The sequence below is a fragment of the Python bivittatus genome, unplaced genomic scaffold (genome assembly GCF_059951505.1).
Source record: "Python bivittatus isolate LINGU-HERP-01145 unplaced genomic scaffold, Pbiv_v1 ctg000040_np1212, whole genome shotgun sequence".
Taxonomy (NCBI): Eukaryota; Metazoa; Chordata; class Lepidosauria; order Squamata; family Pythonidae; genus Python; species Python bivittatus.
The window spans coordinates 3,014,868-3,028,372 of NW_028277032.1; the positions used below are offsets into that span (position 1 = coordinate 3,014,868).

Below are 13,505 nucleotides of genomic sequence, written 5' to 3' on the forward strand. Positions count from 1 at the left end.
GGAGAAAAGGTTGTTCCCCACCCTTGAGTGAAGAAAGTACAAGCTACTTATCTGATGAGGAGTTGGAGGACACCTCCATGCACAGAACGGACTGGGCAAAGCAAGCTGATCAGAATTGCTTTCTCTTGCTTTTCCCACCCTACAGTAACCACGTGGGAGGAGGAAAGGCAGTAAAGATACTGTGTTAGACACACAATCAATAAAACCAGAGCTCCTTTCCGAGAGGCAGTAGGCCAGAGCCAAGTCTGTGCAAGAGTCCTGTTCTGGAGACCCCATGCAGGAGGACTTCCCCATGGATTGAGGCAAGTGCTTAAACCAGCCTTTTCAACCTGAAAGCCATGATGGTTGGAAATTATGGGAACTGAAGATCAACCCTTCTTCCAAAAAGCGTAAGGGCAAGAAAAAATGGTTTAGTTGTTGCTAACACTATTCCAGGTATTTAGTTTACTGTAAAGTTAAAAACTAAAATCTCTTTCAACTTCTGCTGCCTTCATATGCAACATCCATAGCTCTCAAATCTTAAAAGATGAAAGTGGCACTTTAATTTTTTTTTCCAGGCAGTTCTGGGCAGGCTAGGAGTCTGTCTTATCTGCAACAAGTGGAGAGTTAGCTACTGGTGTTGAAAAAGGCCCTTATGCAAATGCCTTAGTGGACCAGCTGTGGCTGTCCCTGAACTGACACTCATTCCCCAAGCCTTGATTGCTTCGGGTCTAGATTATGCAATGCGCTGCACTTGGGAGCTACGCTTGATGGGCATCTGGAAAATGTAGCTGGCAAGTTGCTAACGGGTGCCCGCTATCAGGAACATATCAACCTCACCCTGAAGGATGTGCAAGAATCAATCTCTTTTTCTGGAGTCCTGAAAGCCCAGGTTTAAATATCACATTAAGCCATATTTTGTTTAATCGTGGTTCATGCTGGGCTCACACAGCAAGCCAAAATAAACCCAACGGAGTGCAATATGCAAACCAACCCAAATGCTGGTTCCTTCCTTTAAAGCCCCAAATCGTTTATAGCCTGGCTAAGATTGACTTGGCTGCAGTTCTCATGACCCCCTAACATATAGTGAGCTGAACCGTGGTTTACTCAATCCAATTCTCCAAGTTCACCTGACACACTGAACCACAAAGTAAGCACCCAGGCTGGATTCATGCATTATGATAAATGTAGCTGGTTAATTTGCGCCTCAGTTCAGTGTTTGCTTTAAGAAGTGCAGGATACCCATTGCAGGCTCATCTTTTATAGTTATTAGTTGTTTTGACTCTTGCTTTTCGTGGAAATGCAAGCCCAAAAGCCAACAAGCATAGCCCCCAGGAAACGGAATAAAGTAGAATGTTTACTTGAAGTAAGTCCCGCTGAGTGCTCTGGAATTTACATCCTGGTTCACGTGCTCAAGACTGCAACTTCAAGAAATTTTCCCACTGCCAGTTGCGCGCGTCAGCCAAGCTGCTTCCGGTTACCTGGAACTAGCTTGGCCTCCAGAAAACCAAATGCTATTTCTTGGAGCCCGGTGCAATCACAAGGCATGGTTCAGCTTTGAAAGGCAAAGAAACTCCGGTAATGCTGCAGTCCTGTTGGAGCGCTTCCAGCCGTGACAGGCCCAGACAAGAAATGAATGGAATGGGCACTTTGACATACTGCTGGGGTAAAAATTAACAGAAATGGGGGGTGGCGGCATTTTTCCACCTGGTTCCTCCAAGCAGCCTGCAACAAACATTCAACTCAGGCGTTGCTGCTGTAGGAGCTGGGCAGAGGATGGCTTGCGGGCAGCCTTTCTAGAGCTGGACTTCACCTCCTGTCAGACAATCACCCCAACAAAACCCCTTAAAAATGAAGCCGAAGAAATGCAAATGATCATTAAAGAGCTGTACAATTCAGCTATGGGTGGACCAACTGTACCTACCCTCCAGTGATCCATGATGTTGAGATCATGGGATTGAGATTTAGCAGCAAGGCGGCGAAGTATGCTGCCGCTGTTCTCCTTCCTCTTCCTCCTCCTTTTCTAAAGCAAGCTGAAAACAAATTCAGAAATCCCAGACCCCAAACTGGGCCTCAAACTGTGTTCCCTCCTCCCGTGCACCACTGATCACTGCCATACAAGTGTTTTGGGAGGCAAAAGAAATTCATCATAAAGATTGCCCATCGGTGCTCTGAACGGCGAAGCTGCATCACGGTCTGTGGGAGTCTGGCTGGGCCCATCGTCAAGGCTCTGCAGGATTTTAGGCAGGTGGTCTCCTCAGGTTGTCCCGGGACCTTTTAACTACATGGAGGGTGATCTGCAGGAAGAGTCAAAAAGGTTGAGATGGTGGCCGTGACCATGCAAAGCTCTGCCTGTTTTACATGGATTGGGCATTCTCTGTTGAGCTTCTGAAGAAAACAGTACTTCTGCCTTGCTCCCAATATTATTATTATTGTTGTTGTTGTTGTTGTTACGATGATGGTTGGTCGCACAGTCAGCCAGATGTTTAGACTGGATTTGGCATTTTTATCTACCTATCAAGTCCTTCCCAAGGACCCGGGATAGGCAGATGTTTTCGTTCGATGGTTTGTTGCTGCTGCTATTTCAGTATAGGCACTGCTTGACTCCAGACTAACTTCTGATATGATCCCTCAAAGCACAAAGAAGCATCCAAAGGGTTTAAACATCAACAAGGATTGGCTCAAAGCGGAAGCTGGAAATGTTGTGTTCCGCTTGCTTTGCGGAAATGGTGAACGGCTTTCTCCAGTCTTGATCTTTGGAGCTGTGAGATCAGGGGAACAAACAAGCGGGCAATTTTGGGCACTGCAAAATGAATGGCACAGCCATTCCCCTTCTGACATTTTCACGGGGGGGGCACTTTCTGCACACAGCGCCACAATCCATTGCCTATCCGAAGCTTCTGGCTCTGGAAAAAGTCTTCTCAATGTTTTGGAAGGATCACAAGAAGACGTTGATTGCTTTGGGTTTGGAACCCACAAGAATTATGGTCTGGATGAAGAGCAGCCATTCTCTTACTGTGAATTGTCCTCCAAGTATATTAAATAGGAGTGTTGATTTGTGCAATTAGGAAAAAAGTCCACACTGCAAGGAATAGCAGGCTTCTGAAGAGGAGGAGAATATCCTGAGGATGGGCGAGATGCCTCCCAGCAGGCCCCCTTCATAATATTAGCGGCAGGGGAGACACCACCCATATCCCTTGAATGGAAAGCTGCTGCTTTTTTCAACTTTAATGCATTTATGATTCTCTTAAGAGCAGCCCTGGAAGTGTCCCCCCCCCCCCATTTCAGCATCAGAGCTGGCCCTGCCATTATAGCAAGATGAAGGAATCCTCACAGCAGGAATCGTGTCCGGACATTTGAACCACGTGGTGAATCTTTTGGAAGTTTTCACCCAAGGAGGGGAATGCTGAGCCCCACACAGCTGGGGGTCAGCCCTGGCAGAGGCACCAGTAGGCCAGAGCAGGCCACGCTGAGCTGGAGAGGGAGAGAGAAAGGTCCAGCGCAATTGGGGGTGGGAGAAGGCAGCTCCAGATGGCCAGACAGGCTGGATCAGTGTTTCTCAATCTCTGCCACTTTAAGATGTGTGGACTTCAACTCCCAGAATTCCCCAGCCAGCATGGCTGGCTGGGGAATTCTGGGAGTTGAAGTCCACACATCTTAAAGTGGCAGAGATTGAGAAACACTGAGGTAGATGGAAGAACTCCTGCAGGACACCTTCTTAAGGAAGTGATCATTTCTAATCATAGAACGTGTGGGTTGGAAGTGACCCTCGAGGTCGCATAGCCCACCCTCTGCTCAGTGCAGGAATCCAGTCAACCCAGTCAACCCCCCCTGCAGCAAATGGCCATCCAGTCTCCCTTCGGTCACCCCCAGCAAGGGAGAGTCCACCCCTGTGGCATGCAGTTTCTTTCCCTGCTTAACAGCCTTATTCAGGACCTTCCTCTTCATAGTCAGCCTAAATCTCCTTTAATTTCAACCTCTCTGCAGGGGTGGTCCCAAAAGTTTAATGGTGGCCAGGACCATGTGACTGAAGCCCCCCTGCGACACGTGTAAAAAAGAGGGGTGCTTCAACTGCACGGTGGCGGCAGCCATCTTGACTTTTGGACTCCCCCTGCAGACACCCCGTTGATCCTTGTCCTGCTCTCAGACCATCCTCTCTTGCACGTGACAGCCTTTTAGATATCAACAAACTGGCATGGAAGCTCCCTTTAGTCATCTCTCGCGTGAGCTCAGCACCCCCGTCAGCTTTGCCCCCCAACCTGGTCACCCTGGTAGCTCTCCTCTGAACATACTGCAGCTTCTCCACGTCCCTCAGGAAGTGTGGGGCCTGAGCCTCTGCCGCCTCTCAAAACATCCCCCCTCAAACTGGTCCCACGGAGTGAGGAGCGTCCGCAGACTTTGCCGTGGACACAGGACTTCACGAAAGCTGCGGTGGAGAGGCTGGGTCCCTCCGTGCAGCTCCCTTTCAAGAAAAACACTTTATGATCCTTCCTTGAACTTACCCAGGGTCAGCCGTAATTGAGACAGGCTGCTGCACAGAGCCCCAGCAATGAACGTGGCTTTGTTTTCGAGAGGGCCCCAAACTTCCTGTGTCAATAAGAAAGGGACAAGAGGGCTCCAGCGATGTCTGTCTGCAGGCCCATACGAAGCCTTTGGGCTTCCAGCAGCTTCCTTCCCAAGACTTCGAAAATGCCTTGCAGATGTTGGTTCCAAGGTAATTCCCGGTCCTCAGACCTCAGCACTCAGCAGCCAAACCTGGGGGTGGGATGGGTGGACGCAACCACACCAGACCTGCTTCACATACTGAGGCATGTTCAAAGAAGCTCCTTCGTGGTTTGGAGTTGTCATAGCTCTGGGGCACATCCACCCTTCCTGTTGCTGTTCTTGGTGGCAGGTGGAAGATGCTCCAAGGACAAAGAGGCCGGTGTTGTGCCAGTCACTTCGCAGAACCCTTAGATGGGAGAAATCAGCCTGAGCGAGGATCAGCCCGTTCAGCTACTGCCCTAGGAACCTTTCGGCTGACCCTCTTCCCAAGGCTGACGCTCAAGAGCATCTCCTCCCTTTTTCTTTCCTGCCACTATGACAAGCCCCATGTCTGCTTCACCCCTTTCTCCCTGCCTGCCCAGGTGTCTTTGGCCACCTGGAGAGAGAGCGGCTTCTCCCAAAGCTGGAAAATCCTCCCTTCATATACTCCCTTGTCAGGCCTGGTACTGGGGTGGCTACTTTCCTCCCCGCCACCCTTCTGGGATCCAGAAGATGCACGTGGCCAAAAGACTGCCTGTTCTGCCAGGTGGGACCGGGTAGTAAACCAACCACAGCCTCTTGGGAGATGCATTCACACAGCCATCCCTGAGCACTTCTACGGACGAGAACACTGAGTGCTGTCTTGCCTGGATGCTGCTCCGAGGCAAGAAAGAAGTGGGCCGCGCTGCATCGTGCCCACAGAACTGCTGTGCCACTGCGAGAGGAGGCACCATAGCGTCTTGAGCGCAAACAGCCTGCAAAGAGAAGCTGAGTCACATCGACAGTTTTACTCCCAGCCCCTCCTGGCTACCTCCTCTATTACAATCCCCAGCAGCTCACAGTCTGCCTGTTCTATCAACACTTCAGCTAATCACGAGAGAAGTTACGCATCTGCCTTGCAAAATTGCACACGCACCCGGCTGACATCCCATTTTGTATCCGAGGTTGGGTTGGGGGCCTCCTGCTGAAGGCATCCAGCAGGATTCTGTTCAGGCACCACAGAAGGGTCTTGCCTGAGTTCTGGGGGGGCAGGGGGCAGGGGGAGGAAGGCCAGAGCTAACAGGCACTTGCCTTGTGTTCAGGGTTAATCAGGTGGGGCCAAGAAAGACTGGCTAAAGCACTGCTGGACCACAAACCGACCCCCCCAGGAAAGCATCTGGGGAAAAGAACCTGCTGCACCAGCCAGTGCTGGAGGAGACAGTCCAAGGACAGATTTACAACAGGAGAAGGGGCAAAGGCTCCAACTGGCACCTGCTCCTTGACCCAGAGGCTGGCAGGATCATTGGATCACCGCCCCCCCCCCCCAAGATGGGCCAGGCTGCAGCTGATGCGTCTATCGACACCTTCGCTAGGGGGACGTGATCCAGCCCCCGCTCAGCCGCACCGCAGCTGGATCAGATTCCGGCCCTCCAGGGCGCCAGGCCAGGCCCCAGGCCCCTCCGAGAAGGAGGGAGCGAAAGACCCACGGCTCTGCTCCGCCTTCGCAGACATCGGGCAGCGGAGAGCATCGGGGGGGGATGGGGGAAGCAAGCCCCGCGCTTAAGCTGCGACGTTCAGCCCGCAGCCCGGCCAGGAAGTTCCCCTCGCCCCGGCATCAACCGCGCAGGGTGCGGAGCAGCTGGGCTTCAACGATCAAAGGGCAGACGCCCCGCTGAACTCTGCCCATGCTCAACGTCACTCCCGTCCTGGACGCGGGCTCCAGGGCCGAATACAGCCATGGGATCCCTCCCCGCTAGCCGAGACCGGCCCATTCCTGGCCAGAACCAGCCTTTCGCCTCCGGTCCCACCTGCTCACTCCGCCGAGCCGAGCCGCGCCGAGCCATGCCGCGCCGCGCGGCTTTCTCGCCTCGGCAGGGGGAGCCCCATCCGAGCCGAAGACACGGGCTCCGGGGCGGCGCGTGCGTCCGGATCAGAAGACGGGAGGGCGGCGGCGGCGGCGGCGGCTGCAGGGGGAGATCTGGAGCGAAAGCGCGGCGGAGGCGGAGTGTTGGAGGGGGAGCTTTTCCACACCCCGGCGCGCTCCGCAGGCCCCGCCCGGCCGCCCCACACGCCCTCCGGTCCGGCAGAAACTTTCTCCGGCGGCGGCGGCAGCGGCGGCAGCGCCGTCTTCTTTGCGCCTTGCCGATCGAGGATCGCCGGCCGCAGGGCAAGTAATCGCGGCGCCGCAGGGCCGGGACCACACGCCCTCCTCCGGGGAAACTTGAGCGCCGGCGGGGATCGGAGCGCAGCGGCCGGGCCGCCGCGCGGTCGAGAGCAGGCGCGCGAAACCGGGCGGGGCTTCCGATGGGGGTCCCGGCGCCAGCTGCGGCTCCCCCCGGCCAGTGAGCCCGGCAGAGGGAGAGGCGGGCCCGCCCGAGCCCCCCGAGCTTCCCCCGCGCCGCGCCGCGCCGCGCCTCGGCCGCCCGCTCGCCCCTCCCGGCCGCCTCCCTGCCTCCCTCCCCGCCGGCCTCCCTCGGAGATGTCCGGGAAGAGCGCACCTGCGGCGGCCCCCGAGGACAGCTGGATCCCCGCGGAGAAGGAGAACGGCTCCCCCGCCGCCTCGCCCCCCAAGAAGAAGAAGCCCAAGTCCGGCTCGTCCAGCCTGCGCCGGGCCTTCAGCTGGCTGCGGGGCCGGCGGAAGAAGAAGGCGGCGGCGGCGGCGGCGGCAGCGGCGGCGGCGGGCCAGTCCGGGGCGCCCCCTGCGGAGGGCAAGAAGCCAGAGGAGCGGCGCAAGGGCAAAGGTAAGGCCGAGGGCCGCCGCCGCCCGCTGGGCCGGGGCGGGGTGCCTCGCGGCTCAGCCTGGCAGAGGGTCGCGGCGGGGCGGGGGTCCAGGAGGGGTCCCTGAAGCGGGCCTCTCCTGCGGGCTCCCGCCGGACTCTTCCTCCACCTGATGGCGCGCAAAGCGAGCGGGCTGCACGCGCGCTGCGGGGCTGAGCCCTCGTTGCCCGAAGTTGCAGGGGGTCCTGTTGCTTCGCCGGTTGCGGGTTGCGTCCCCCTCCCGGAGCAGAAGCCCGCTAAATGTGGCTGCCACGGAAGCCTTTGCGCCAACCTGCGTTCCCGCTTCCTCCCCGCGGCCGGCGCCACCGGGGCTCCCCTTGCTCGAACGAGCAGTGGGGGAGGCCGAGGCTGGCCGGAGGGCCGTTTCTTTGGGGTCTTTCAGCGCCACAGCAGTGGGGCTCGCGAGGTGGGCAAAGCCGCCGCCGCCGCCGCCAGCCGCCCCCCTGCTGGGGAGCAGCCTGCGCGCGCGCACCCACCCACCCACCGGGAGGTCTTGCTCTCGGAGCGACCGCGGCAGGCTGGCTCCTGGCAGCGGTGCCAGGTGTGGGGCTCGTCGCTCCCCGTTGCACATCCTTTCCTGCCCAGGCCGCCGCTGCTCCGCGGGCTGCTCCTTCTCTGACTCATGAGGTCAGGGATCCTGAGAGAGCTCTGGAGCAGCTCCAGATCTCTAACGGAGGAGGGAGCGGGGGAGGGAGCTTTGCAAGGAGTGATGCAACTCAGGCCCAACCCTGACCCGGTCGTTCTGCTGGGGAGGCACTAAGTTGGGGAGAATTGAGGTTATTGCTCTGCTGAAGTTGCCTAGCACTTAGTACTCAGCACTCTCTTGCCTGGTTCTTAGTACTTTGTACTTAAGGGACAGAGAAAGGTGCACGGGAGTCTCTTGCGTGGCCGGTCCACGCAGGCCGACTCGTGGCCCAGAGGCTGCCGAGCTCCTGGCACCCACTGCCTGTGGCCCACCTGGGCAGCTGCGGCCTGTGGGAGCCTTGGGACCACGCGTTGGGCTGAAGCTACTGTCTTGCGTGAGCTTGCAACTTCCTACTGCCTGGTTCACTAGGTTCAAGGGCGAGTCTTGCCAAAGGAGTCTGCATGGGTGTGTGTCAGCACAGATGGAGTGGAGCATTACGCTTTGACCGGTGGCAGCGTGCCAGGCAGATTGGCCGTTGTGGATCCGCCTCAGGAAAAACTGGCCAAAAAGGTCCATTGGCCTGAAGATCCACGGAGGAGAATGGGGAGCAAGTGACGACCTGGGAATGACGATGTCATCACTCAAACGCTGCAACTTTTTAAGTTAGCTAGAAACCCCACAAAAATATGAACAGTTAACCCATTTGTTTTGGCATATACTTTTGGGACAACAGTTAGAACCGGTCATGGAACAACCGATTGGTTCAAAATAGGGAAAGGTGTACGACAAGGCTGTATACTGTCACCCTGCTTATTTAACCTATATGCAGAGTACATCATGAGAAATGCCAGGCTGGAAGAATCACAAGCCGGAATTAAGATTGCAGGGAGAATCATCAACAACCTCAGATATGCGGACGATACCACCCTAATGGCAGAAAGTGAAGAAGAACTAAAGAGCCTCTTGATGAGGGTGAAAGAGGAGAGTGCAAAAGCTGGCTTGAAACTCAACATTAAAAAAACTAAGATCATGGCATCTGGACCCATCAATTCCTGGCAAATAGAAGGGGTAGAAATGGAAGCAGTAACAGACTTCATTTATTTGGGCTCCAAGATCACCGCAGACACAGACTGCAGCCATGAAATTAAAAGACGCTTGCTCCTTGGGAGGAAAGCCATGGCAAGCCTAGATAGCATATTAAAAAGCAGAGACGTCACCTTGCCGACAAAGATCCGCATAGTCAAAGCTATGGTTTTCCCAGTAGTAATGTATGGCTGTGAGAGCTGGACCATAAAAAAGGCCGAGCGCCGAAGAATTGATGCCTTTGAACTGTGGTGCTGGAGAAGACTCTTGAGAGTCCCCTGGACTGCTAGGAGGTCAAACCAGTCAATCTTAAAGGAAATCAACCCTGATTGCTCATTGGAAGGATCGATAATGAAGCTCAAGCTCAGATATTTTGGTCACCTAATGCGAAGAGAGATCTCTTTGGAGAAGACCCTGATGCTGGGAAAGATTGAAGGCAAAAGGAGAAGAGGACGGCAGAGGATGAGATGGTTAGATGGCATCACTGAAGCAATGAGCATGAAACTGAGCAAACTCAGGGAGGCAGTGAAGGACAGGAAGGCCTGGCACAATATGGTTCATGGGGTCACGAAGAGTCGGACACGACTTAACGACTAAACAAATACTTTTGGGACTGACAAAGCACATTGTCACCCATGCAACCTGATGCCATAATATAGTTGTTCAACCTTTAAGGTGTCATGAGGCTTTTTATACTTCTGCTGGGATAAGCTAGTATGGTTGCCGCCTTTTAAAAATCCACAACTTATATGGATTGTCCAGCTGAGTTAGGGTGAGGGTGTTGATGCCAGGGTGGAAAGCATTCTGGGCACATCAGTGCTACTTGAAAAATGAGCCCATCTAGGAAGCCAGCAGTTCTTCTGTGCCGCTGTCTCTGTCGTCTGGGACAACATGCACCCTCACCTTGCTTTAGGTTGAAGGTAGCCATGTTTGACCCCCCCCCCCCCGGGAAATGTCCCAGTAGAGCATCTGCCTTGAAGAGAAGCAAGTCTTGCTTGGGTGCTTTTATATTAGGACAGGTGGTCCTCTTCTCTTGCGGGCTGGGTGTGAGTTGGGATTTCCCAATCTCCAGGACCTCATTTTTGCTGGTCCTTTGGTGGGTTCATCCTCACTGAAGCAACTCAATACTGCCCTCCCTGCCCCACGTCCCCTTTCATGTCGTAGCTTTCTGCTTGACTATGGACACCTGTGAGCTGATGATTGCCCTCCCAGCCCTCTGGTGGGCATCAGTTGGCAGTTGGCTTTTGGCCCACCCAGAACAGCTTCCAGTGTCAGCCTATTCAAGGCCTGGAACGTGCCTCCCCACCCTGAGCCTCACACTGTGTGTAACCCTATCTCCTGGCCCCCAGCTTTTGCCCGGACAGAGGCTCCCTTGTGTTCATGCCTTTCAACCTGGAACGCTGAAGTCAGGGGCCACCAGAAGTCCAAGCAATGCAGGAGTGATGGTGGATCAGTGGAAGCAAAAGCTTCTGTGCATTGCCTGGGAAATGTGAGTAAGGCCTGTGAGCGGCATTTCCCCCTCCTCTTGGCATCAGACAAGCGAGGGAGGACTGAGTGCAACTCTAAACCCAGACCTCATCCTGGTTGCTCAGTTCCAAGGAAGATACGCTGGGAACAGTCCAGAGAAGGGCAGCTTCTGCTGTCAGAGATGTGGAGAATCCAAGGGCCATCCAAAGGACAGAGAGTATTGGAGTGCTGTCCAGTTAAATCAGCGTTTCTCAACTTTGGCCACTTTAAGACATTTGGACTTCAACTCCCAGAATACCCTAGCCAGCATGGCTGGCTGGGGAATTTTGGGAGTCGAAGTCCACATGTCTTAAAGTGGGCAAGGTTGAGGAACACTGAGTTAAATAATCCTATCCCAAACTGGTGCTCTTCAGATAGGTTGGGTCATATTTCTCACAGAGGTTGGGAGTATGATGGGATCTGTAGTCCCTTATATTTAGAAGCAGCAGGTGGGGAAGGCTGATCCTGATGCTGTTCCTCCCTCTGCATCCTTACCCCAGGCAGCGTGCAAGCAATGTTCTCCCTGGTCGCTTTTTCTCCAGGGTTTGGAGAAATGGTATTCCTCTGTGATGAATCTGCTTTCAAAATGCTTGAAATAGGACTGGGATAATGCCTCTCCTTTGTCTCTTGTTGGCAAGATAGCAAAGGATTCCTTCCCCTGGCTGCATAAAAAGTGGCAGGTATTGGAATGGAGCTCTGCTAATATGCTAACAGCTCTTTCTCTGGAATGTTTGGGAGTTTGGAAGATTCCCTGGAGGCTGGAAAAATGACTGGCTGGCTGATGGTACCTTTTAATTTCAGGCACAAGGTAGTGTTCTTTTTCAAAAATCACCAGCGCTTTCCGTTGGGAAGTGGCTTTCCAATCTGGATATATTTGCACACCCTTCCATAACTTTGGGAGCTGTATCAGTGTTATTTTCCTTGTACAGATGAGGAAATCAGCCTGATTTGCCATAATGGCAATTTCCTAGAGAGTTGTGGGTCCCAGCACAAACCTGGAATTATATTTGCAGGAGTTGGACATCTGTTTTAGAAGCTTTATGTATCTTGGAAGGAAAAGCCGTGCTGTGAAATAAAATACATTGGCAAAACTTTGTATATCCCGTAGAAAAATGTACCTTTCTCTATAGTCAAAGGACTTTCCATAGGAACAAGAAAGTGTGTTGGCTACGGTTTTTCTCAAGCAAGGTTATTCACCATCCATCCGGGGGATCTCCACCTCTTCCTGCCGTCTTGCTGTTCTCCTGGCTCATGGGCTGTTTCCAGTGTTCTCAGCACTTTTGTTCAGAAAAAGGCCAGAGGGAGGGAGATATGCTTAAATTGTACAGCGTTGCAAAGGTAGATGTGCCTCTTGTTTCTTGCTATTTGGGATGTCGCTGGATCTTGGAAAAAGCTATGCGCTTGTAGGAGACGATCTGCTGTTTGTTTCATGCATGCAGTTCCTGGTTGGAGAAGGAATCCTTTACTGGCAATTCTGTGATTTGATTTTTGAGCCACTTCGAACGAGCACCTCCGTATGTATATTCTGACGGTAGCTTCCTTTAAACAGGATTTTTGTATTGGGCAAGTTTCTTTTTTTGTACTCTTAAAAATGGGACATTATTGCTACTTTGGCTTTTAAAGTTCCGATTCTTAGTCAGAAGGGGACTGGAAGAAGAGAGGGAGCTACATCTTGCAAGGATATGAGCAACTAACCCCCATCGTGGAACCTGAGCAAGAACAGACTCCTTTTCTCATAGACAGTTGGGGTTACTTTGCAGTTGGGCCCCTCCCTTAGACACCAGAAGCGTCAGAACGGAGCGGATCATGGTACAAACGGACTAGACTGGATCTGGCTGCAGGGATTCTCTGAAGGTTTTCTTTCTCTCAGGATATGCATCCCTTACTCCAGCAGGCGAGTGACTGGAGACCTAGGCTGCTAAGTTGGGGAACGAAGCTTGCCTGCCTTGGGGTCTGCAGTCCGTTTGTTGGGGTGGATCAAACAAGAAGGTTAAACACAACACGGTGCTAGGCAGGCGTGTCCACGGGGTGTGTGTGTGTCAAAAAAGTCAAAATGGTGGGCATGACCTTGTGATCAAAGCCCTGTCCCCTTTTTACATACGTCCATGACTTTCTTGACATCCTCCTGTGGATGCCCCTGAAAGCTGGTTAGTTTGTCCTGCTCAATTGTTTTTCAAAATATATTTACTTTGGCCTCATTTTGGAATACCAATTCATTTATTGGAATACCAATAAAATTAGTACCTTTTCCCTGCAGAGTTCTTCCCCAGCCCCAGGCCACAGCAAGAAGGCCTTTAAGGAGCTTTTTACTCAAGGGGCTTTTAAGGGAAACAGAGGCACGCTGGGGCTGTTGCAAATAATCTAAACAGAGGCACGCTGGGGCTGTTGCATGTTAATAGTAAAGGAGCGCAGAGAATGGCACCGGACTGTGAGAATCTGGGGCACTGGAGAGGTAAAGAGGGATAGATGTTGAAGAATGAGGTTTCTTCCTATTGGGGAAACCCGCCTGAAACACGTGAGTGCAAGGAGCTGTACATGTGAGTTTCCCTGGATTACCAAGGAGACATGAAGTTCTTTGCTTGCCAGATCATTATGACTCCAACAAGCTTTTGCTAGATGAAATCACCGCCGTCTCCCAGCACAACATACTCTCTGCTTCCAAAATGCCGAGCGCAGATGGGCCACACCCTGTTCAACTCTTTCAGCACCGGGTGCTCATACGTGGCTCAGCAGCTGCAGCGGCTGGAGGGTACCAGTGATCCAGTGTGGCCTTGACGGGAGGGCTCCCCCTTACGGGGGTGTGTGTGTGAGG

The 13,505-nt window shown here is 53.5% G+C and overlaps 1 protein-coding gene across 1 annotated transcript in view; it reads left to right on the forward strand.

Annotated features, from left to right (window-relative positions):
• The first annotated feature begins 6,694 nt into the window (after positions 1-6,694).
• Positions 6,695-13,505, forward strand: part of NHSL3 (NHS like 3) — a 70,184-nt gene continuing 63,373 nt past the window's right edge. Inside the window, exon 1 of the mRNA XM_088153801.1 lies at positions 6,695-7,442. Coding sequence (XP_088009927.1) covers positions 7,181-7,442 — 262 coding nt within the window. The 5' untranslated portion in view covers positions 6,695-7,180. The remainder of the gene's footprint in view (positions 7,443-13,505) is intronic.